Source organism: Megachile rotundata, chromosome 6 (genome assembly GCF_050947335.1).
Source record: "Megachile rotundata isolate GNS110a chromosome 6, iyMegRotu1, whole genome shotgun sequence".
In the NCBI taxonomy this organism is placed as follows: Eukaryota; Metazoa; Arthropoda; class Insecta; order Hymenoptera; family Megachilidae; genus Megachile; species Megachile rotundata.
In genome coordinates this window covers 5,247,785-5,269,323 of record NC_134988.1, presented here as the reverse complement: position 1 = coordinate 5,269,323, position 21,539 = coordinate 5,247,785, and the positions used below count along the sequence as shown (strand labels likewise).

Genomic DNA, 21,539 nt, shown 5'->3' with positions numbered 1-21,539 from the left:
TAGATTTCAAACACATTTTCATTAGAACTACTGTTTCTTAAATCTACGCATACATACCTGTTATATTCGTATGAAATCAAATATATAAAAAATACTATATAGTAATATTCTATATAGTTATCACCAATTTTTCCCTTTTTCCGTATATTACAAAAATAGAGGTAAAAAATGAATGAATTTGAAATGACATGAGACTTTTTTATTATCAACATTATTAGTACAGTGAAACAGCTAGTATTATACAATAAAATAGTGCCGTTTTACAATAGAGCGTCGTAAAGCTTTTTTTACATGTAATACCGCGCTTGACTTAATGTTTTATTATTTCTTTTTTCCTTTTTCAACTTGACTTACTCTGGTCTCACAGAGATACGAAACGTTTAAGTTCTTCATTAATTTCAGGATTAATAGTTGACATTAATTGCTCGAACTGATTAACCCCAACTAAGCTGCGTAGTGTAAGTAACTGAAACAGCAATTATGAAAAACTATGAAATCACTTGTCCTTATTGTTATACATATGTAACTATCGATAAACAGTTGCTACTGTACCTGATTTTCCAACGTAGCTCTTAAAGATGCACGGGTTAAAGGGTCGCTAAAATCAAGTCTTCTTTGACGCTGCTCGTGTTTATTCCCATGGTCTTCGTCCTCGTATGAAGATGACGGGCTACGTTTTCCGGCAATCGATAAACAACTGAATTAAAAAAATTATAATACGCGTTATTTCCGCGTTATTTCTCAACGTTATATATACTACTTTTATATAATTCTTACGTACTCAATGGCATTTTGGATATTGTAAACATCATTATCAATTTCAGTCATGTCATTAAGAGTTTCAACAATATTAGATATTATTAGCGGAAAATTCTGGAGAACGCTAGGTGGACTATTAGCTCCAAGAAGCGAACAAAGTGCAAGAGCTAACAATTTACGTCTTTCCGGAAGAAAAACACATGGCATATTCGTAACCCACACACGTATTATTTGTCCGAGTACAACTGTTTCTGTCGTTTCATTTCCACCCATTTTTTTGGTCAATTCATTTATTACCTGTATTTATAAATTAAAGATTAAAAATATAAGGAAAATATTATAAATGTAGACATAAAACCTGATACCTGTATAAAAATATCTTTATAAAGCCATAAAATTCTTGCCATAATAGATAGATACATTATTATCGATTTTAAACTTTTATCAGGGTCTTCACCGTTATACACGTTCCTAAAATAATTGAAGTAAATGTTATTACATACAGATTTGGTATGATAATTATTTGTATGTTTATACTTACTCGAATACATGTATTAAAACGGGCTTTATTAGTTCTGCACCTTGGCGATGTAAAGCACACAAACATGTTTCAAATACAGTCATAGTCGTGAATATTTCATCGGTTCCCATATCTCCTAAAAGTGATCTAAACGTTTCAATTATAATTGCTCCCCTTTGTCTTAAAAATTCTTGAGGATCTAATATTACATATGCTTGGACTATGTGCGAACATAAATCAAAATTTTCAAATGATTGTTCTGAAACATGTTACAATTTTTTTAATCTTTTGAACATTTATAGAAGATATACATTAAAAATATGAAAGATTATTTACTAACCTAATAAAGCAGGCAAATTTTTACTCAAATCCATTATAGCTGGTGTTGAGACAGGTGTATTTTCCAATAGAGCTAACCATAACCGTAACCCATCTTCTAGCAAATAAACATGGCTCTCCTGAGTAACATCACAACTTAACGCAACAACATCAACTACTAGAGGTTGTAGACTTTCAGGACCTAACGCCTATTTAATAAAAATATTATTTATTAGAAAGTGTTATTAAATTCAATAAACCATGAATCACTAATAAAGTAAGTACCTTCTCTAAATATATAAGCGTTGAAATTATAGCACATCTTAACATATTATGTTCTTCGGATTGCTGCCAAAGAGTTGGTAGATATGAACTAAGAGCTCCAATATGGGGATTTAATTCATTACCAGCATGTTCAATCATGAAAGATAACACATATAAAACGTGCATCTGAAAATAATTTTAATAATATTTTCTAAGAATAAAATGTCATTTCAAAAATAATATTTAAGTACATACTTTATTTTCACATTCTTTCACTTCCTTCAAAAGAGAGAATAATAAAGAAAATGCTGTCCCGAAATAAGGTGAGAATTCTTCTGGATTGAATTGAAAATCGTCTATTACAAGTTTTAATGTTTCACTTGCTACTAAACGGACACCTAAATCTTCCTTAGGGCTTAAAACTTCTAACATAAGTTTATATACCTCTGGTCTAAGTTCTGCGCTTAATTTTACGTCTGTAATTATAATGCAACATTTAAGTTAACTACAATTAAAATAAATTCTTATATTTTTATGAAAACTTACTTGTCCACCGACCAATAAGCCAACATATACGTCTTCTAATAATTCTGTAATTGTTACTTTGAATTTTCAATTCTTCTTTTAAAGTTGTTGAAAACCACTGATCAAAATTTACCTAATACACACAAGTATGATAACTGGTTGATTGACCGCTTACAGTGATTTTTTTGTAAAACTTTGCCCCTACCTCGTCATATAAATCAAAAGCAGCCAAACCAACTGCATTATATACTGCATCTTTTAAAAGAATGGCGTGCAAATCATTTGGATCTACAGGTTGGTGATGTCTTTGCATCAACTCGACTAAAACTGACACAAGAACATCTCTAAAGCCATGGAAAATTGTTACAAACAAGGACTCCGTGCAAGACTAAAAATAAAATTTCAGTTGTAAAACGAACGAAGATTTAATATTTTTACAAGATAATAACTAATGGAATTTAAAATATTTACCCTTAAATTGTACTTCCATGATTCACCACCATCGTCAACAACTAAAATTAATCATTCACAGTTACTGATTAAAACAAAGTGCGTATACATGCATATACACGAGCTAACAATTACCAAAATTCTCTGGATCTGTATCCCACAATTCCAAATTAGCAGGAGTTAAAAGAAAATAATGTGTTACAAGTCTTGAACAAATTTCAGTTAATGTTTCAGGCGTAAAAAATTCTTCTCTCAACTGCTTTACCGGCCTTCTCAGTGTTTCTGCATTGATAAATTGTCATATATTGAGAGTTATATTTATGTCAAATTATGCAGTAAATATATAAATACTCGTACCTTCCATAATTTTAAGTGGCTTGTTGCATGTTGATGATAGAATGCCTTTCATTAGATTCAAACATTGTATAAGGAATCTTTCAAATGTTAAAGCTTGACCAGCTTCAGTAAAACAATAAAAAACAGAAAATTCTAAAGATTTTGGTATCAACTCGATATAGGAATATGGATGTATCTCTAATACTCCTAACAATACTTTGGTTAAATGAATTATAAATTTATCGCATACTTCCATTTGTATACCTCTTGAAATTAATGTTTTCCCTGAAAAATACATAAATTATTAAACAATATAAATATATGATTATTCTCATGATATTAGTTGGGAATCGAAAGTACTAACTACATTCAATGCAGGTCCTTGCACGGTCAAAAACAATTCCTAGGAACAACATAGCATCTTGAGATTCTGCAGGTGAACTGAATCCATTTATAACAAGTTTCCTAAGTATTTTTAATAATAGTAATGCCTTTTCTAAAGCTTCTTGTATCTGCCTTGTATCTGCTTCATTCGATGCCAATATAAGAAAAGATTCAGTATATGTATTCCATAAATTCAAAATAAAATTGAACATATTAACAGTTAATTCTTGGAAGAGTTTCTTGTCTCCGAGTAAACATTTAGAGGCTAATGACTTAATAACGTGATGTAATGTTAATAATGCTCGATGTTGTGCTAAGGGATTTTGTTCCCTTATGACATCTAATAATCTTGGAATTAATGTACCCCATTCTCTAGGGCAGTCATATCTGTATAATATTACCTCATTAATTATTAAACATGTTGAAAACAAAATAAATACAGATCATTTCATGCGTGTTGATTACCTTGCAATTTTAGCGATAAGAGCTGCCAATTGCACAGCTAATTGATTTACAGGTTCTTCAAAATTTTCTATTAAACGTTGTCTAAGAAATTCTTTTTCATCTTCCGCAATTGCACTATGATAATAATTTATGTTATGTAACTTTCTTCTTGTACCAGATTATTCGTAAAATTTAATATCATATTGTAATTGCTAAAGTACTTACTTTGGTGCATTTTTCCTCCAATACCTATCGACACCATTTTTAAAACATAAAATTGCCATCCATCTGATATTAACATTCAAGGAATGATTAGAAAATACATTCTGAAACAATTATTATGCAATAATTATTTATATAAACTAACATTGGTATTCAGTACATTATAAAATAATCTTAAATAAATGACTATTACCATACAGTTACTTATAATTCTATTAAAACTTCAGCATATTTATACCACTTACATATAATGTAGTATAAAATCCTCTTTCGGTTTCCCATTGTTTTAACGTTTGTTCAGCTGGTTTAAAAATATTGGGATCTTGATTACCAGCTTGTTCAAGGACCTGTATCACTACTACATCCATATCTTCCTACAAAATATAATTACACTTCATTCCTATGTTTAATTTAACCAATTAGTTAGTGTTTACTTTCTTCTAAAGAAACAATTAAAAACGTTAACAATGAACATGTGCTAATGATAATTTATCCCTTAAATGTTTAGTTTCAACATAAAGATAAGAAGGAATGGCTATCATTTATCGTCACGCTAATAAGAATACCATTTACATGAAATTAAATACCTTCTGTCATTATATTATTTTGGTTAAACAAATTATCATTTTTTTTCTGATTCCGGTTGAACAGTTCCTAACCTATAAGAAAATATCAATCACATATATTCAAATATTACCTATCTTATACAGAGTTTGTAGAACTATTTTTAGTAAATCCCATTTATCAGAAATATCTACGTATTCAATCGATACATAACGAAAATCATAAAAGACACTTTACATCAAAATGTCACACACGCCCGCAAGTCGGGATTTCAGAACGCTACCCCCTACTCTTTTCTTTTTCTTTAAAATATGACGGTGACAGTTATTATCATAACATAAACCACCTTACTGCTATTTTGTCTTTTTTACGAATACTGCTTTTTGTTATACATTATTATATATTAATTAACGATGTAATTTACGTTTTCACTTAAGTGAAATTTCTTATTCTTTCTTAAAATTTTTAACGAAAATAATTCTACGTTAATGTAATCAATAATTTTAATATAACATTGCGTTGCTATTTGCTTATGTTTTCTATTAAAATAAATCTTACGTATTTATTTATTCTTTGTGTAATGAGATATATTTCAAAATTTCCATTAAATTAATGCAGAATCTATTACCTTTTTTTTATGAGATACATTTAGTTTATTAATACGTTAATTTTATAACAGTTTACGATGTAAACTTAATTTGTAAATAGATATTTATGTACTAACATTCAAAAATTTTATTTATTATTATTTGTAGTTTAAAGATTCATTACGCGTAAAACGGATATCCGTTATGCGCGCTCTAACGTCAATTTGTAGCGGTACAGGTTCTTTTCGTTCTTGGCTCGTGGCAGTGTAGAGTACTTGTCACGATGAAGGTTTGTATCCATAAATATTTCGAGAATCTTAAGAATATCATAAGCTACTAATAATTAAGTTTATTTAGCGATCTGTATTAAACAGTTTTACACGTACATAATATGTCAAATATTTCTTTTCATAACACAGTATTGGTTATAAATCTGACATTATTATCTATTTAATTTTGACTAAAATTGACTAGAATAAAATAGTAAGATTTAAAATTACTAAGTCTTTTTCATGTTAAATATAAAATATAATATTACTATATTACAAGTAGCATAAACAATGTTATAACAACTAACCTTTAAAAGTTGGCTGTAATGTAATATACATTCTTCTTTCAGCTGAACGTATCGTATCCCGCTACGGGCTGTCAAAAGCTCTTTGAAATTTCAGATGAACATAAACTCAGAATTTTTTATGAAAAGCGCATGGGTGCTGAAGTAGAAGCTGATGCATTAGGTAATGAATGGAAGGGATACGTTGTTCGCATCTCTGGGGGAAATGATAAACAAGGGTTTCCTATGAAACAAGGTGTTCTAACAAATGGTAAAACAACAATTCTAGTGCTATTTTCTAACATTTATAGTTAATCTTGATTAATCTTGATGTATTATTACCAATAGGTCGTGTACGTTTGTTACTCTCGAAGGGACACTCATGCTATAGACCTAGACGTGACGGTGAACGTAAACGTAAATCCGTTCGTGGATGCATTGTTGACTCCAATCTCTCTGTACTTGCTCTTGTCATAGTCAAAAAAGGAGAGAAGGTATTAATTTACGACTATTATTGTTGTTATAGGTTTATCCACCATGTTATTCAGGGTGTATGAGAACTTGCATTGTGTCTTATAATACCATCGTAAACATGGAAGATCAAATTTCGTTTTTTGATTTGAGAAGTTGTGTTATAAACTTACACATTTTCTCAGTGTACGAACGATACATTAATATATGTAAACATATTTATTACATAGTTCAAATAAATCTTTTCTCATAGGAAATTCCAGGTTTAACCGATACGAATGTGCCGCGACGTTTGGGACCTAAAAGAGCAAGTAGAATTCGTAAGCTCTTCAATTTATCTAAAGAAGACGATGTCCGTCAGTTCGTTGTAAAACGACCAGTTCAAAAAGAAGGCAAGAAGGAACGTTTTAAGGCTCCGAAAATTCAGCGCCTTATTACTCCACTTACTCTGCAGGTATGTACATATGCATATATTTTGTTCTTGCTTTGAGTAATAAAAGTAACTAAAAATATATTATTTTTACAGAGGAAACGTCACAGAGTGGCTTTGAAGAGAAGACGCAGTTTGGCTCGTAAGCAACAAGCAGCAGATTACGCGAAACTGTTAGCACAAAGGCAGAAAGAAGCAAAGAATAGACGTCAAGAAGAATTGAAGCGAAGACGTAGTGCTTCTATGAGAGATTCAAAATCATCCAGTCAGTCTGCACCTACTACACAAAAGTAAAATCATTGCAATGATGTATTTACCTTAATAAAAAAAAAATAAATCTATTTATGTTGTTTTTCATCCCCTTATCCAAAATATACAAAACAACTTTGAAAGTGTAAAATAATATATTTTACTGAATTATGGTATCTATTTTTTGTTTAAATAAAACTATGTTTGAATTCAACACATTTAAAATTTTAAAGAGTAATTTTGTATGATTTAGAAATAAATTGTTTTGGTTTCATTCTGTGTGGAAAAATTGGATAGAAACAAATTTAATTTAGAAATGACTGTTGCGCATGCGCGTTATACATTTAGGGAATAATGTTGGTAAGAAATATAGGTTCTTACTTATTTTTCTAGTAACAACTTTGTAACATGGCTGAATATTTGTATACAAACGCACGTTTCAGTTAAGGTTATGCACGTGCAGATGTCTAATAATTTTGTAATTTAAATCATACATCTAATTTATATGATATATAATATATATTTGTAACATTTTTCATACGCATGACAACAATTTAAAAATTTTAACAACGTAGAATTACATAAACACAAAGGTAAATATAATTTTAATTAAGTAATTTATTTTATGTCAACTGTAACCGATTAGAAAGTATAATTAACCGTGCGTTTTATAGACAAAATGGCAAAGTCAAGAGCTACAACTAAAGCTCCTCGTAAAGAGGGATTTAATCGTTCTGGGCATAGCATGAATCCTGAGCGCCCTACAGAAGGATTAAAAGGTGTAGCTAAAGTTCGGAGCAAAGCAACAATCAAGAGATTACAAATGTATCGTAATCAAAAACCAAAACGTGATCGTACGGGTAAAATAATTAGCCCAGCACCATTCCAAGGTTGGCAACCATCTGGTACTATGTCTCGCATAGAACCTTCGCATAGATGGTTTGGTAATTCCAGAGTCATTTCCCAGAATGCTTTGCAAAAATTTCAAGATGAATTAGGGAAAGCCATGAAAGATCCATATAATGTTATTATGAAACCTACACAAATGCCAGTAACTTTACTTCAGCAAAAAGCTATGAATGCAAGAGTACACTTACTGGATACAGAAAGTTTTGAAAGTGTATTTGGTCCAAAAAAGTTACGTAAAAAACCAAACTTAACGATAGCTTCATATAATGAATTACAAAAATTAGCAGAAGAAAAGGAAGAAACATATAACATGGAAAAAGATACAAAAGACATTGATCTTGTTCGACCAGATACAGGTATAAAAGATATGCAGAGAGAATGGATCATGTCAGCAGGACAAAGTAAAAGAATTTGGAATGAATTATATAAAGTTATAGATTCTTCTGATGTTATTTTACAAGTATTGGATGCCAGAGATCCTTTGGGCACAAGATCTCCACCAGTAGAGAAATATTTAAAGACAGAAAAACCTCATAAACATTTAATGTTTATTTTAAATAAGGTGGATCTTGTTCCAAATTGGGTCACGCAAAGATGGGTTGCAATTTTAAGTGCAGAATATCCAACAGTAGCATTTCATGCTTCAATGACGCATCCATTTGGAAAAGGTTCCTTAATAAATTTATTACGTCAATTTGCGAAATTACATATGGATAAAAAACAAATCAGTGTAGGTTTTATAGGATATCCTAATACAGGGAAAAGTTCTGTTATAAATACTTTGAGATCGAAAAAAGTATGCAAAGTTGCGCCGATTGCCGGTGAAACAAAAGTATGGCAATATATTACTTTAATGCGCCGTATTTACTTAATAGACTGTCCAGGAGTAGTTTATCCATCAGCGGAAACTGATGCAGAAAAAGTTTTGAAAGGTGTAGTTAGGGTAGAACTTGTAAAAAACCCTGAGGATTATATTGAAGAAGTATTGTCACGAGTAAAACCAGATTATATTCGCAAAACTTATAAAATCATGGAATGGAATGATCACATTGATTTTTTGGAGAAGTTGGCACGTAGAACTGGAAAATTATTGAAGAAAGGAGAACCAGATATCACCATTGTGTCACGAATGGTATTGAATGATTGGCAACGTGGTAAGCTACCATTTTATGTCTCTCCGCCTGGTTTTGAAGTACCACTAACAAAAACAACAGTGAATGAATCATCCACTGAAAATAATAATATTGAACAAGAAAATGAAACTGAAACAAACGAAAATGAAACTGTACTAAATAAAGAAGTACCAAAACCTGAATTATCTGTAATACAAGATTTTCGAAAAATAAGAGTTGGTTTACCATATTCTGGTGATGATATTCAAAATGAATTACAGATTGAAGACAATAAATCTATGAGTAACTCAATTGAAATTAATTCTATTTCATCAGACTTGGATGATAATGATATTAGTGAAATTCAAGATGAAGCAAATGTAAATTTTAAAGAAACATTGTCAACAGAAAATAATGAATGCAATAAAAATGATAAGGAAAATGACGAATATTCTAATGATAAAACTCATCTTCCACAAGAAAAAGATACTTTAATGCAAAATGCATATGATGTAATAGAAGAAGAATATGATTCTAGTGATAGTGAAATGTTGGATAAAAATGCTGTATCTAGTAGTGGTAAATTCAAAATTTCTTCTACATCTAATGAAGTGGAACATATGACAGAAAAAGTTGGAAAAAAATTAACAAGTAAACAAAGGCGAGCTCTAGAAAGAGCTAGTAAAAGGAAGAAAATTGGTAGCAATTTTTATGAAATTACTAATGTGAAGAATAGGAACAGGAACAGAAGAGTTCCTAAAATTAAACGAAAATAGTAAAAATGTAGATGAATAGAAACAAAAACTATTAATCTATAAATAAATTCAAAATAAACTTATTAATCTGTTATATTAAATAAATTAATTAAAAACGAAATTAGAGTATATAAAACTATTAAATATTACATATTTATATTAAATATGTTTATTCAAAAGAAATAAATTATTTAAAAACTATATCATTCATACATTTGTATTCTTAGAATTTTATTATAGAATTATATAAGGTTACTATTTTTGTGTACAAAAATTATACGTAAATTATATACATTAATATTGTATGATATTACAGTATATGTAATTGTATTATAAAAAGAAAATGTTACATTTAATACATATAACAATTGAATATAAGAAGTCTCTAATCTTCCAACAATAGAAGCATTACATTTAATTTTCTTGTAGTTGTATAGAGGGCTATTGCGTTTGACATTCGTTTCACATTGTACAAAAATGTTTATGTGCAGTATATATTTTCAAAGTTTTACAAATCATGTATAACATGTGAATAAAATGAATTTTTATGTTCTTAATATGATAGTTTGTTTATATAGGTGAACTTCTTAATAGTTACCTATAAATTCAGTAAAGTATTTTCAAAAGTATTGTGAAGTAGTAAACTTAACCTCGAAATTTAATAAGAGACAAAAAACATTAATCAAAAATTATAAAAACTTAATGTATTCTTTATAAAATAAAACTAGAATCATTTATAGAGTTGATGTACAAATCTTCAAAATGAGAAGCCGTAGTAATTCTGGTGTTCGTTTAGATTATTATCAGCGGATTGTTCATAAAATTATTATGAAACATCAAAATGCAGTAACAGGACTCTTTCCTGCTAGTCCTGATAATGATCATGCATGGGTCCGTGACAATATATATTGCATACTTGCAGTATGGGGCCTTTCAATGGCATATAAAAAAATAGCTGATGCAGATGAAGATAGAGCCAAAACATATGAACTTGAACAGAGTTGTGTAAAGTTAATGAGAGGTCTATTGATGGCAATGATGCAACAGAAAGAAAAAGTTGAACAATTTAAATCTACTCAAAATCCACATGATTCTTTACATGCCAAATATAGTTCGGTTAGTGGACAAACTGTTGTAGGTGACGCGGAATGGGGTCATCTTCAAATAGATGCAATTTCTCTGTATTTGTTGATTTTAGCACAAATGACAGCATCAGGTTTACAAATTGTTTTCAATTTAGACGAGGTAAATGTATATGATGTACTGAATATAAATTTTCAAAGCCATGATTGCTAATTTATATGATTTAATTACAGGTTGCATTCATTCAAAATTTAGTATTTTATATCGAATCAGCCTATTGTACTCCTGATTATGGTATTTGGGAGAGAGGCGATAAAACTAATCATGGATTACCAGAATTAAATGCTAGCAGTATTGGAATGGCGAAAGCTGCAATGGAGGCAATGAATGAACTGGATTTATTTGGTGCAAGAGGTGGACCTACCTCTGTAATTCATATATTGGCAGATGAGGCACAGAAGTGCCAGGCAGTTTTACAATCCATGTTGCCTCGTGAATCTAATTCTAAAGAATTAGATAGTGGATTATTATCCGTTATAAGCTTCCCAGCATTTGCTGTAGATGAGCCTAGTTTAATTCAGTTAACAAGAGATGCTATTACTAAGAAACTACAAGGACGTTATGGATGTAAGAGGTTTTTGAGAGATGGATATAAAACTCCAAAAGAAGATCCCAATAGGTAAAAGAAATGAAACAAAAATTGTTTTAGAATATACTAGCATTTACTAATAAATTTTTTATATTTTCAAGACTTTATTATGAACCATGGGAATTACGTATGTTTGAAAACATAGAATGCGAATGGCCTTTGTTTTTTTGTTATTTGATCGTGGATTACTGTTTCCAAGGCAATAAGGAAGTGGTAGCAGAGTATTCAAAGCAATTAGATGAAATAATGATCAAAACAGATGATGGGATGAAGTTAGTACCTGAATTATATTCTGTAGAACCTGCAAATGTATCAGCAGAATATGCTGACCCAGGCAGCCAAAAACGAATTGCGTTAGGTCGATGTCCATTTATGTGGGCTCAATCCCTTTATATATTAGGAAAATTACTACAAGAAGTATGTATATGAGTATAAGAAAATTACATAAGTAGAAATTAAAATTATTTACATTATCTTTAAAAACAGGGTTTTCTTGCTGTGGGAGAATTAGATCCACTAAATAGACGTTTATGTAGTGAAAAAAAGCCAGATGTTGTAGTACAAGTTGTTATATTAGCAGAAGACTCTGAAATCAGAGAAAAAATAGCTCAGCATGATATTCATGTTCAAACAATTGCAGAAGTTTCTCCCATAGAAGTGCAACCAGCAAAAGTACTTAGTCATTTATATACTTATTTGGGTATGTTTAAAATTTCAAATTCTATACTAATTTATCACCTGTTCTTTATTTAAAGATATTTGTCTTTAGGTCGAAATAAAAAGTTGGGATTGTCAGGACGTAAATCAAGAGATGTAGGAATCTTAAGCACCAGTAAATTATATTCCCTACATGATAAAATATTTGCATTCACACCACAGGTAAGTATTATGATATGTCTCTTTACTGTCTGCTCTCTGTACTTTTGTTTCTTTTCTTATGTTGCCTCTTCTTGCATAAAACATTAGTTGACAGACATGACCCGCTTCTACATCGCATCGGACTATGAGCTCATGATTGACATATTCAAAGGCGAAATTAATTTCTTGAAGTCTAGCTGGCAGAACATGTTAGGCCGGCCTCTTGTGGTCATGCCCCTCAAGAACATTCATCTAGGTACAGTAATTTAACGTTTAAAAATCATAATTTTCATCTGTGTTACTTCCCTTTTAATGCATGAAAAAATATAAAAATAAAATTGCTTAATTATATTCTTCAGAGTAACAGAGATAAAATATATGGTTTTTAAACAATGAAGTTTTCTGTTTGAGTTCTGTTCCTTACTGAAATTGTATAAGTATTATCCAAAAAACCATCTAACATGTCTGCCTGCATGCGTGCATTTGTTTTTATTATAAATTTTATTCAGTGGCTTTGGAAGGTCTTAATTAACTAAAGTCTTCATTTCGCTAGTTCTTAATTTTTATAAAAAGTTACTATATTCATCATGAGCAAAATCAATTAATGTTGAGAAAACAATAAACATAATAAAGAAATTGAAGAGAGAATGTAATGTTGTCAAGAAACGGCTTATGTGTGTGGTGGTATGCACGTTTGTTGCATGTCTTAGAACTTTGATGCGGAGGAGTACTACACGACAAACGATGCAGCCCTCCTTGCCAACACTTTTACAACCAACTTGGCCTTCCTCACCATCAACTGGAAGCAAATGCTCGGCAGGCCAACTATAACACTAGTTGCCACTCATAATCATCTAGGTATGGCCACAGGCAGCTTTAGATCATCATTCAGCATAAAGACATAATTTAAAAATAGGCTTAAATGTATCAAGTTTTCTCATGAGTAGAATAGAAAAACAATACAGAAAACAATGATTTAATTACTTTTATAAAAATATAACAATTTTACATACGCAATTATCATTTTAGATCAAGGAAAGATACCATTGGCAATGATAACTACCATGAAAAAATTAAAGAGTGGTTATATCAATGGTACACGAGTTTCATTGGGAAATTTAAGTGACTTTTTAAGCACTTCTTGTATTACAAATTTAAGTTTCTTAGGAAGTTCTGAAGATGGTAAACCAGATAAACTAAATCCTCAGGTACATAAAATTCATGTCATTGACTGGTGTACATAATTACACTATATTTTATATATTTTTATATGTTTGATAAGGTTCAACAATATTTAGAAGAACATTTGATGCGTGCATTTCCTCATCGCACTGGTCTTCTCAATAGACCAGTCATTCGAACAGGAAAGAATTTGAAGCGCAGAATGTCTGTGAAAGGTGCCATAAAGAAAACAAGATCAATTGCTGTGGAACGTAAGTTTCAAGTATTTCATGTATTAATATCATAAACGATTTAAATGTCTAACATTCTGATTGCATGCCACCTAAGCGGACCCTTAGAGGTTTTAAAATATATTCCTACAACTATGGTTCCTCCTGTCCTACAAGAATGTAAGTGTACTAACAAATAATGACTAATTTCTTAATTGCAACAATGCATACAAGGATTAACATGCCCATTTTGTTAATATGTTTTAAACACTTGATTGGACTCAATACAAGTAAATTGATTTGCCTTGATCATGTAAATTTGTAGCTGAAATTCTTGGAATGGCAGGAGAAGATAGAAGACCTTCCACTATTTTAAATACAAATCCATTTATTGAAGTGACAGATACAACGTTAACTCCAAATACTGCACCACTAGCTACCGTGGATCGCACCCCATCTCCTACGGATGACATATTATCTTGGACCAATTCACCAAAACTACATAGACACAGAGGCATAGGTGAAACTCAATATGCAGATACTGAAGTTGAAGAATTATTATCTATGCTTCGAGAAACTGAAAGTTTGGAAGAGCAAGGAGATATCTTACAGTATCTTGTAAGTTGTTAAAATATATTACAATAATGTTAATAAATTAATAATATAATTTCTAAATTAGGTTGATTCGCAAGGTCTGTACTTCAACACTGGCATGGTAGAAGAGGGTCATCCTGTACTGATAAAAGATTTATTGAAAGACCTTTATGAAAAAGCCTGTCAACAAAAAATGTGGGGAATTGTACGTCATACTGCTGGTATGCTAGGAAAACGGGTTGAAGATCTAGCCAAAGCAGTCACTGATTTGTTAGTACGTCAAAAGCAAGTCACAGTTGGAATGCCACCAACCAACGAACACACTATTGTTGCTCCATTACCAGAAAATGAACTACGGGCATTAATTCACCAAGCATACGGGGATGATGAATCTACTGCTATGTTAACACAAGAATTGCTTGTTTATTTAGCAATGTTCATCCGAACGGAACCACAATTATTTCATGAGATGCTTAGACTTAGAATAGGTTTAATTATACAAGTTATGGCTACGGAATTATCAAGAACTTTGATATGTACTGGAGAAGAAGCATCTGAACATTTACTGAATTTATCACCGTTTGAGATGAAGAATCTTTTACACCATATTATGAGCGGAAAAGAATTTGCAATCAGTAGTGGTATGTTTATTATTTTGGAAATAAATTACTTTAAACGGAGAAAAAGAATAATTTATATTTATTTTTAGTTGGTCGAGGTAATTTCTCTGTAATCAGTTGTAAATCTAGCAGAGTTAGCAAGGTAATACACACTCGTCTATATAATAATTACTTTTTTTTTAACAACTTTATTATAAATTTAACATTTTTCTTTAGAAATCACAAATTGGAGGTTTCTTAACTGCTGATCAAGTTGATGGCGGAGAAACAGAACCTGATCGACAAGGTCAGTGGTTACGTCGACGAAGATTGGATGGTGCATTAAATCGAGTACCGCGAGATTTTTATCCCCGAGTATGGCAAGTTCTGGAACGGGTATGTATATAAGCACGCATATATTTTTCATTCAATTAAAAACATTGTTTCTACAGTGCCAAGGTTTAGCAATCGAAGGTAGAGTTCTGCCTCAAAATCTAACACAGGAGATGACACCTGGAGAATTAAAATTTGCATTAGCAGTAGAAACTGTTCTAAATACTATACCGCAACCAGAGTATCGTCAGTTGATAGTTGAAGCTTTGATGGTGTTAACCTTGGTAACTGAATATAATGTAGTAGCTTCCTTAGGTGGACTCATCGCTGTTGAACAATTAGTTCACAAAGCTAATGCTATCTTCTTAGATGATCAGGTATATTCCTATTATGTAATTTATAATAAATAAAATACATTTGCTAAACGTATTTGAAATATCTAGATGAAAATTGATGGCGACGCGACCCTTTGTTGTGCTAAACCAAAAGAGCAACGAGAAACCACTGCGATGGGAACCCTTCTTTGTGGTGGAGCAGCATATGTTTGTCAACACTTCTATGACAGTGCTCCGAGCGGTAGTTTTGGAACAATGACATACATTACAAGAGCCATCGCTTCTTTATTAAACTGTTTACCAAAGGATGGTGATATAGAATGTTCAATATCATAATTATTTATTTTTCTAGACATCAATTTTAATTATACTTAGAAGTGTTCTCGTAAATCATACCATTATTAACAATTGATTGGTATATCAATCATTAAAAATCATGTGACAAGTATGTAAAAAAATTTGGATTTTCTATGTTGAAGTTACCAGTGTTTAAAATGTGTATTTAATATAGAAGAAATCAGTTTGATTTATATACGATTAATTTTCTTTATTTTCATTATTTATTAGATGCAACAATATATATGTATTACTCGGGTTTTGAACTACTAAAAGGATTCCACTTTAAGCTCCAAGTCGTTGATCTGCAAAAATAAGTTGCCATGAAATTATACAATTTTGTGTAATTTATTATTTATATAGATAAATAAATAAATACATACTCAGCTAACTTTTCAGCAGCTTCCTTAGCTTCCTCTTCTTTAAGTTTTGCAATTAATTCAGCTCTAAATTTTACTTTTAAAGGCTGTATTTGTTGCAATTGTTGTTTCTGTTTCTGTTTTATCCACTTGTGACAAGCTTCCTTGTATGTTAAACCATACCATTCAATTTCCTCTCGTGTATACTAGAGACAGAAATATAATCTTTTAAAATTAAAATTAATTTTAATTTGATAAAGAAAATAAACATTAAAATTATACTATACTGCTGTTAAATAATCTTTATATTTATCATAAATTTCTTCTCTTTTAGCAGAATCATTTGGATACAATGTTTTATCAGCCAATGCTACAAGTATTTTACGTTTTATTTTTAATGCAAGCTCAGATTTTAAATCACAAGCAGGAGTCTAGAAACAGTAGATTAAGTTAAATATTAGAAAATATATGTAAGAATATTTTTATCAGTGACATACCTTTAATAAATAATGATCAAAACCATAATGTTCATTAATTAAATGGATAGTTCTATAGGTAACAACAGTACTCATGTATTCATCTAAAACTTCACTATAAACAACTGACTTTTTAAGCAGAGGGAACCAAAAACGAGGGTGTCTACGAGCATATCTGTGTTTCTTTGTGAAACCTTGAATTACAGCTTCTCCGCCCCATAAACCTTCATGAAATTCTTTAGGATATCGTAATGGTAGTGGTACATTTTGAACTGGTCGTCTAGAAGTAAATCCATTTAATATTAACATGTTCACAATTCAAGTTGAAAATGTATCTCTCTTTCAATCAAAACATTCCATGATGCACATATGAATCATGTTACATGACATTAATGTATATTATATTCCACATATATGGATCATAGAATTGTGAACATATTAACAAACAGTTTATGAATAAAATAATTATTGACTCCTTACACTACTTCCGTCGTTTCATCCCTTATGTAAGAACCTTCTTGTTTAATGTAATGAACAGGACTTGGTTGTTGCAATTTCCATTCTTTCCAAAACTTTTTATATTCTTCCGGTAATTCAGCACCAAGTCCTTTTGTCCAACGTGATGGTTTTGGAATATAATATAAACGCTACAATATTTATTTTTTTGGTTTGTTATTCGATATTTTAACATACGCTATTATTAATATAGAAATGTTATTTATTTAGGTTAGGTTTGACAAAGTTTTACTTTTTAATACAACATAAATATTACCTGAGAAAATTGTTTAACTGACATATTTGTCTAAGCTTTTACAATTATTAATAAGTTTATATACACTGTTTCCTTTTTTATTCAGTTTAAAAACTAGTTATATTTACAACGAAACAACCATTCTATCAACGAAGTATATCGAAGCGATCGAAGCGAGTTTAGTAATGACTATTTTCAAGTACACAATTTCTTTACCTCATTGAAGAAATGATAAATTTAATATAAATATTCATGGAATTCTGTATATATTTGCATTTGTAATATATAATTTTTATATTAAACAATGAAAATAAACAGTCGAAATATTTGTCAAATATGGCATTTTCAAAAAAATTTTAAGTTTTTACAATCAATCGAAAGGTTAGTATTAGATGTTTATTCAAATTATATAAAGTTGTTTTCAAATTTAAATATTTAAAATTAGTCATTATTAAGCGAAACAAATTTCTTAAATGACATATTTTATTTCAGACATTATCTGTTTGCTAATAATAAATACTACACTACAAAAGTTGACAAAGAAGAAGAAATTCCAGTAGAAAATATTCGTAACTTTAGTATTATAGCCCACGTTGATCATGGCAAAAGTACTCTTGCAGATAGACTTTTGGAATTAACAGGTGCAATTAAAACAAATTCTGGAAAACAAATTTTAGATAAATTACAAGTTGAAAAGGAGCGTGGAATTACAGTTAAAGCTCAAACAGCTTCTCTTAATTATACTTATAATGGAATCAAATATCTCCTTAATTTAATAGATACACCTGGCCATGTAGACTTTTCTGCTGAGGTACATCGTTCATTAGCTCCTTGTCAAGGAGTAATTTTAGTAATAGATGCAAATGATGGTGTACAAGCACAGACTGTTGCTAATTTTCATTTAGCTGTTAAACAAAATCTAGTTATGATACCAGTAATTAATAAAATAGACTTAAAAAATGCTAATCCTGAAAAGGTAATGGATCAATTAAAGATGTTATTTAATATAGAAAAATCAGAAGTTATGAAAATATCTGCCAAATTTGGTACTGGTGTTCCTCAAATCTTGGATGCTATTGTTGAAAGAATTCCACCACCTGAAGTATGTAGAGATAAACCATTCAGAGGTTTGGTATTTGATAGCTGGTATGATAAATATAAAGGAACAATTTTATTAGTATATATTAAAGAAGGATCTATATCAATTAAACAGCAAATTACTTCAATATATAATAAAAAATCTTATGAAATTAAAAATATTTCATTATTAAGACCTTCTGAAGAATATGTAAATAAATTGTAAATATTACATTTTAGTTTTTTATAATTTTTTATAAATCTATAATAATAATAACATATACTCAGAGTTGCAGGTCAAATAGGATGTATTTCTTGTAATATGAAAAGTTCTAACGAAGCATTTATTGGTGACACATTACATATAAAAAATGAGATTGTTCAACCACTAATGGGATTTCAATCACCAAAACCTATGGTTTTTTCTGGCATTTATCCAATTGAGCAATCACAATTCGATGCTATGCGAACTGCTATTGAAAAATTAACATTAAATGATAGCAGTGTTACCATCACACTGGAGTCTAGGTATGTCTTATTATATTTTGACATAAAATAGAACATAAATTTTTGTAATCGTTTATTTTAGTGTAGCCCTTGGACAAGGCTGGAGAATTGGATTTTTAGGTTTATTGCACATGGAAGTTTTCATGCAACGTCTTGAACAGGAATATGGTGCATTATCAATTGTTACATCACCTAGTGTTACATATAAAGCAAAAATTGTTGGCAAGAAAAATATTAAGAAATACAATAGTGAGATAATCACATTTAATAATCCTGCACAGTTTCCGGATCCAAAGATTGTAACAGAATTCTATGAACCCTTCATACTAGGAACTATCATAGCACCAAGTACATTTAAAAATTTAATATTAAGTAACATAAGTATACTTAATATAATAAGCTAATAAACAATTTTTAATTATGTTTATTAGCTGAATATATGGGTACAATAATGTCTTTATGTCTTGAGAAACGTGGAGTACAACAATTGACAAAAGATGTTGGTCATAACAGAACATTGTATCAATTTCTGTTACCATTAAATGAAGTTATTGTTGATCTTCATGATACATTAAAACGTTTAACTTCTGGATATGCTAGCTTTGATTATGAAGAATCTGATTATGAGATTTCAAACATAGTAAAGGTAATTTTCTAAATTTATGAAAGTAATACATAATTTATCTGTTTAATATATTAATATTTGTATGATACAGTTATGTATTGCTTTAAATGGAAATACAATAGAAGAACTTAGCACTATTGTACATGTTAGTAAAGCTCGTACAAAAGGTAAAGAGTTGTGTGCAAAATTAGTGGAACTTCTCCCACGTCAATTATTTGAAATAGTAATTCAAGCTATTGTTAATGGAAAAGTTATTGCAAGAGAAACATTAAAACCTTATAGAAAAAATGTAACAGCAAAATTGGTAAGTTCTTGTATCACATGATGTTTGTATATTTTTTTAATATCGCTTTTATTTTTTCAGTATGGCGGTGATGTTACTAGAAAAATGAAACTATTAGCAAAACAAGCAGAAGGAAAAAAACACATGAAAATGATTGGAAAAATTTCTATACCTCGAGACACATTCATAAATCTTTATAAAAGATAGTACCAAAATTTTGTAAAAACTCAGTAAATTATTAAATAAAACATTTTTCATATAATTAATTTTCCACTGTATATTACTTATTTTACAAATACAAAAAACAAGGTTTATTCAATATTTAAACTAGAACAAGAATGTATCACTGATTAACTGAACTGGGTGAAGGATCTGATAATTGATGCGTATTATTTGAAGCTACAGTATTTACAGAATTCATGTTGTCTTGTTTAAAAGTTGAATTAGTATTGAGATTAATGTTGATTACAGATGATGAAGCTGGATCTTGCATATCTAACTGACTTTGAGCAATATCTTGCAAAGCAGCCTGAATCCTTTGCAACAGTGCTTCTCCTTGTTTTACAACTTCTTCCAGCTGCTCACCAGCTTCCTGATTTTCTTGTTCAAGACGACTTAGACTTGCAACTTGTAATTCTTGTGATGATTCTTCACTTGGCAAACTTTCTATCAAAGTATCAATATCTTTGGCACACCTTGCTATTAGAGTTGCAAACAAGGCTGCATAATCTAAAATATAGATATTGTTATAAAAAATAATAGAAAGAATTATAAAATAAATAAAAATACCTTCTTGAGGTTGATGTGGTTGTGGTGTTCCAACTCGATCAAAACCAGGAAACTTACTAGGTGTTGAGTATTGTTGTAAAATACCTACGCTATTACAGAAATGTTCAGCTTGCTATAAGAGTGAATGCAATTATGACATTTAAATAAAAATTTTATTCAAAGAAAAGTAACTTCACATTACCTGATTTATAGTATCTTGTAATTGTGTTAAACGATCTGCCATATTCTTTAAATATAACCTATATAATTTCTCAATAACATGAACAATACTATGCCGAATATTCTATACGTAATTTTACTGTAATTAAATTTTATTATGATGTTTATTTTCAATGAAAATACTTGAATAAATTAAATTTAAAAACTTGTTATTTGTATAACTGAAGATCATACATATCATACACAATACTTGACGAGTTATTTATTCTGCGCCAAAGTTCGAACACACTTTGTAACCAAAAAAATGTACATGCGCATTTACGACTTTATTATATTTTGAATGTTGGCCAACACGTTGATACAGGGGGATCATATGAATTTAAATTTTGAAATAAAAAGACTAAAAAATGACTTTATTTTTCCTTATTTTTCACTCATTCATTTACATGTTTTTCTTTCCTTATGGTATATATTTCTTTATTT

The 21,539-nt window shown here is 30.0% G+C and overlaps 7 protein-coding genes across 16 annotated transcripts; 4 read left to right on the top strand and 3 right to left on the bottom strand.

The window, feature by feature from the left end:
• Positions 1-177: 177 nt before the first annotated feature.
• On the bottom strand, positions 178-5,122 carry Impbeta11 (importin beta11). Of its 3 annotated transcripts, XM_012298435.2 has the most exons (19): positions 5,024-5,122; positions 4,810-4,881; positions 4,468-4,596; positions 4,226-4,326; positions 4,022-4,135; positions 3,537-3,943; positions 3,194-3,457; positions 2,972-3,118; positions 2,858-2,898; positions 2,592-2,774; positions 2,408-2,519; positions 2,117-2,337; positions 1,883-2,047; positions 1,620-1,806; positions 1,301-1,538; positions 1,125-1,230; positions 782-1,056; positions 553-697; positions 178-466 (listed from the first exon to the last, which is right to left on the bottom strand). In XM_012298435.2, the coding sequence occupies exons 3-19, from the start codon at positions 4,588-4,590 to the stop codon at positions 362-364; spliced, it is 2,934 nt and encodes a 977-aa protein (XP_012153825.1). In that variant the 5' UTR covers positions 4,591-4,596; positions 4,810-4,881; positions 5,024-5,122; the 3' UTR covers positions 178-361. The 3 variants fall into 3 exon arrangements, with proteins under 3 accessions (XP_012153825.1, XP_012153824.1, XP_012153827.1); XM_012298434.2 differs by lacking the exon at positions 4,810-4,881 and having other exon boundaries at positions 4,920-5,100; XM_012298437.2 differs by lacking the exon at positions 4,810-4,881 and having other exon boundaries at positions 553-670; positions 4,920-5,100.
• Positions 5,123-5,540: 418 nt separating this feature from the next.
• Positions 5,541-7,168, top strand: RpS6 (ribosomal protein S6). Its single transcript, XM_003700213.3, has 5 exons — positions 5,541-5,662; positions 5,993-6,197; positions 6,275-6,420; positions 6,651-6,851; positions 6,924-7,168. Exons 1-5 carry the CDS (start codon positions 5,657-5,659, stop codon positions 7,119-7,121), a joined length of 756 nt encoding a protein of 251 aa, XP_003700261.1. The 5' UTR covers positions 5,541-5,656; the 3' UTR covers positions 7,122-7,168.
• A 297-nt stretch (positions 7,169-7,465) lies between these two features.
• Ns2 (nucleostemin 2) lies at positions 7,466-10,053 on the top strand. The gene is made up of 2 exons (XM_012298432.2): positions 7,466-7,669; positions 7,751-10,053. Exon 2 carries the CDS (start codon positions 7,756-7,758, stop codon positions 9,871-9,873), a length of 2,118 nt encoding a protein of 705 aa, XP_012153822.1. The 5' UTR covers positions 7,466-7,669; positions 7,751-7,755; the 3' UTR covers positions 9,874-10,053.
• Positions 10,054-10,198: 145 nt separating this feature from the next.
• LOC100875928 (putative phosphorylase b kinase regulatory subunit alpha) lies at positions 10,199-16,421 on the top strand. Of its 6 annotated transcripts, none has more exons than XM_076533080.1 (15): positions 10,199-11,097; positions 11,169-11,614; positions 11,686-12,001; positions 12,071-12,284; positions 12,354-12,463; positions 12,551-12,698; positions 13,472-13,650; positions 13,725-13,875; positions 13,984-14,013; positions 14,159-14,451; positions 14,513-15,068; positions 15,137-15,189; positions 15,264-15,422; positions 15,479-15,736; positions 15,803-16,421. In XM_076533080.1, exons 1-15 carry the CDS (start codon positions 10,615-10,617, stop codon positions 16,028-16,030), a joined length of 3,624 nt encoding a protein of 1,207 aa, XP_076389195.1. In that variant the 5' UTR covers positions 10,199-10,614; the 3' UTR covers positions 16,031-16,421. The 6 variants fall into 6 exon arrangements, 5 of the variants coding, with proteins under 5 accessions (XP_076389195.1, XP_076389194.1, XP_076389193.1 ...); XR_013038617.1 differs by lacking the exons at positions 12,551-12,698; positions 13,984-14,013 and adding an exon at positions 13,153-13,300 and having other exon boundaries at positions 10,202-11,097; positions 15,803-16,139; positions 16,262-16,421; XM_076533079.1 differs by lacking the exons at positions 12,551-12,698; positions 13,984-14,013 and adding an exon at positions 13,153-13,300 and having other exon boundaries at positions 10,201-11,097; positions 14,270-14,451.
• Positions 16,216-17,778, bottom strand: mRpL28 (mitochondrial ribosomal protein L28). Its single transcript, XM_003700262.3, has 6 exons — positions 17,638-17,778; positions 17,346-17,512; positions 16,887-17,145; positions 16,677-16,820; positions 16,414-16,595; positions 16,216-16,335 (listed from the first exon to the last, which is right to left on the bottom strand). Exons 1-6 carry the CDS (start codon positions 17,659-17,661, stop codon positions 16,281-16,283), a joined length of 831 nt encoding a protein of 276 aa, XP_003700310.1. The 5' UTR covers positions 17,662-17,778; the 3' UTR covers positions 16,216-16,280.
• An 80-nt stretch (positions 17,779-17,858) lies between these two features.
• Positions 17,859-20,374, top strand: waw (Translation factor waclaw). 3 transcript variants are annotated; one of them, XM_076533092.1, is made up of 8 exons: positions 17,859-17,997; positions 18,109-18,257; positions 18,627-18,915; positions 18,982-19,221; positions 19,283-19,548; positions 19,632-19,846; positions 19,917-20,129; positions 20,190-20,374. In XM_076533092.1, the coding sequence occupies exons 1-8, from the start codon at positions 17,921-17,923 to the stop codon at positions 20,313-20,315; spliced, it is 1,575 nt and encodes a 524-aa protein (XP_076389207.1). In that variant the 5' UTR covers positions 17,859-17,920; the 3' UTR covers positions 20,316-20,374. The 3 variants fall into 3 exon arrangements, with proteins under 3 accessions (XP_076389207.1, XP_012153917.2, XP_076389206.1); XM_012298527.2 differs by having other exon boundaries at positions 18,109-18,915; XM_076533091.1 differs by lacking the exon at positions 19,917-20,129 and having other exon boundaries at positions 18,109-18,915.
• Positions 19,257-21,539, bottom strand: MED21 (mediator complex subunit 21). Its single transcript, XM_003700209.3, has 3 exons — positions 21,079-21,539; positions 20,898-21,009; positions 19,257-20,837 (listed from the first exon to the last, which is right to left on the bottom strand). Exons 1-3 carry the CDS (start codon positions 21,118-21,120, stop codon positions 20,452-20,454), a joined length of 540 nt encoding a protein of 179 aa, XP_003700257.1. The 5' UTR covers positions 21,121-21,539; the 3' UTR covers positions 19,257-20,451.

What these genes read in the sequence shown, in the direction of transcription:
- MED21 (XM_003700209.3), bottom strand. Translation starts at nt 21,120, where the DNA reads ATGGCAGATCGTTTAACACAATTACAAGATACTATAAATCAG. An exon ending in TACAAGATACTATAAATCAG is followed by an intron (nt 21,010 to 21,078) that starts GTAATGTGAAGT and finishes TCACTCTTATAG; the next exon opens with CAAGCTGAACATTTCTGTAA. An exon ending in ACCACATCAACCTCAAGAAG is followed by an intron (nt 20,838 to 20,897) that starts GTATTTTTATTT and finishes TCTATATTTTAG; the next exon opens with ATTATGCAGCCTTGTTTGCA.
- Ns2 (XM_012298432.2), top strand. Translation starts at nt 7,756, where the DNA reads ATGGCAAAGTCAAGAGCTACAACTAAAGCTCCTCGTAAAGAGGGATTT.
- mRpL28 (XM_003700262.3), bottom strand. Translation starts at nt 17,661, where the DNA reads ATGTCAGTTAAACAATTTTCTCAG. An exon ending in GATGAAACGACGGAAGTAGT is followed by an intron (nt 17,146 to 17,345) that starts GTAAGGAGTCAA and finishes ATTTACTTCTAG; the next exon opens with ACGACCAGTTCAAAATGTAC. An exon ending in GCTGCTGAAAAGTTAGCTGA is followed by an intron (nt 16,336 to 16,413) that starts GTATGTATTTAT and finishes TTATTTTTGCAG; the next exon opens with ATCAACGACTTGGAGCTTAA.
- waw (XM_012298527.2), top strand. Translation starts at nt 17,921, where the DNA reads ATGAAAATAAACAGTCGAAATATTTGTCAAATATGGCATTTTCAAAAA. An exon ending in GAAGAATATGTAAATAAATT is followed by an intron (nt 18,916 to 18,981) that starts GTAAATATTACA and finishes ACATATACTCAG; the next exon opens with AGTTGCAGGTCAAATAGGAT. An exon ending in AGATTTCAAACATAGTAAAG is followed by an intron (nt 19,847 to 19,916) that starts GTAATTTTCTAA and finishes TGTATGATACAG; the next exon opens with TTATGTATTGCTTTAAATGG.
- RpS6 (XM_003700213.3), top strand. An exon ending in ACAAGGTGTTCTAACAAATG is followed by an intron (nt 6,198 to 6,274) that starts GTAAAACAACAA and finishes TATTACCAATAG; the next exon opens with GTCGTGTACGTTTGTTACTC. An exon ending in TTACTCCACTTACTCTGCAG is followed by an intron (nt 6,852 to 6,923) that starts GTATGTACATAT and finishes TTATTTTTACAG; the next exon opens with AGGAAACGTCACAGAGTGGC.
- LOC100875928 (XM_076533080.1), top strand. Translation starts at nt 10,615, where the DNA reads ATGAGAAGCCGTAGTAATTCTGGTGTTCGTTTAGATTATTATCAGCGG. An exon ending in CCAAAAGAAGATCCCAATAG is followed by an intron (nt 11,615 to 11,685) that starts GTAAAAGAAATG and finishes TATATTTTCAAG; the next exon opens with ACTTTATTATGAACCATGGG. An exon ending in TCCTCCTGTCCTACAAGAAT is followed by an intron (nt 14,014 to 14,158) that starts GTAAGTGTACTA and finishes GTAAATTTGTAG; the next exon opens with CTGAAATTCTTGGAATGGCA.
- Impbeta11 (XM_012298435.2), bottom strand. Translation starts at nt 4,590, where the DNA reads ATGGATGTAGTAGTGATACAGGTCCTTGAACAAGCTGGTAATCAAGAT. An exon ending in AAATTTGCCTGCTTTATTAG is followed by an intron (nt 1,539 to 1,619) that starts GTTAGTAAATAA and finishes AACATGTTTCAG; the next exon opens with AACAATCATTTGAAAATTTT. An exon ending in GTTTTAATACATGTATTCGA is followed by an intron (nt 1,231 to 1,300) that starts GTAAGTATAAAC and finishes CAATTATTTTAG; the next exon opens with GAACGTGTATAACGGTGAAG.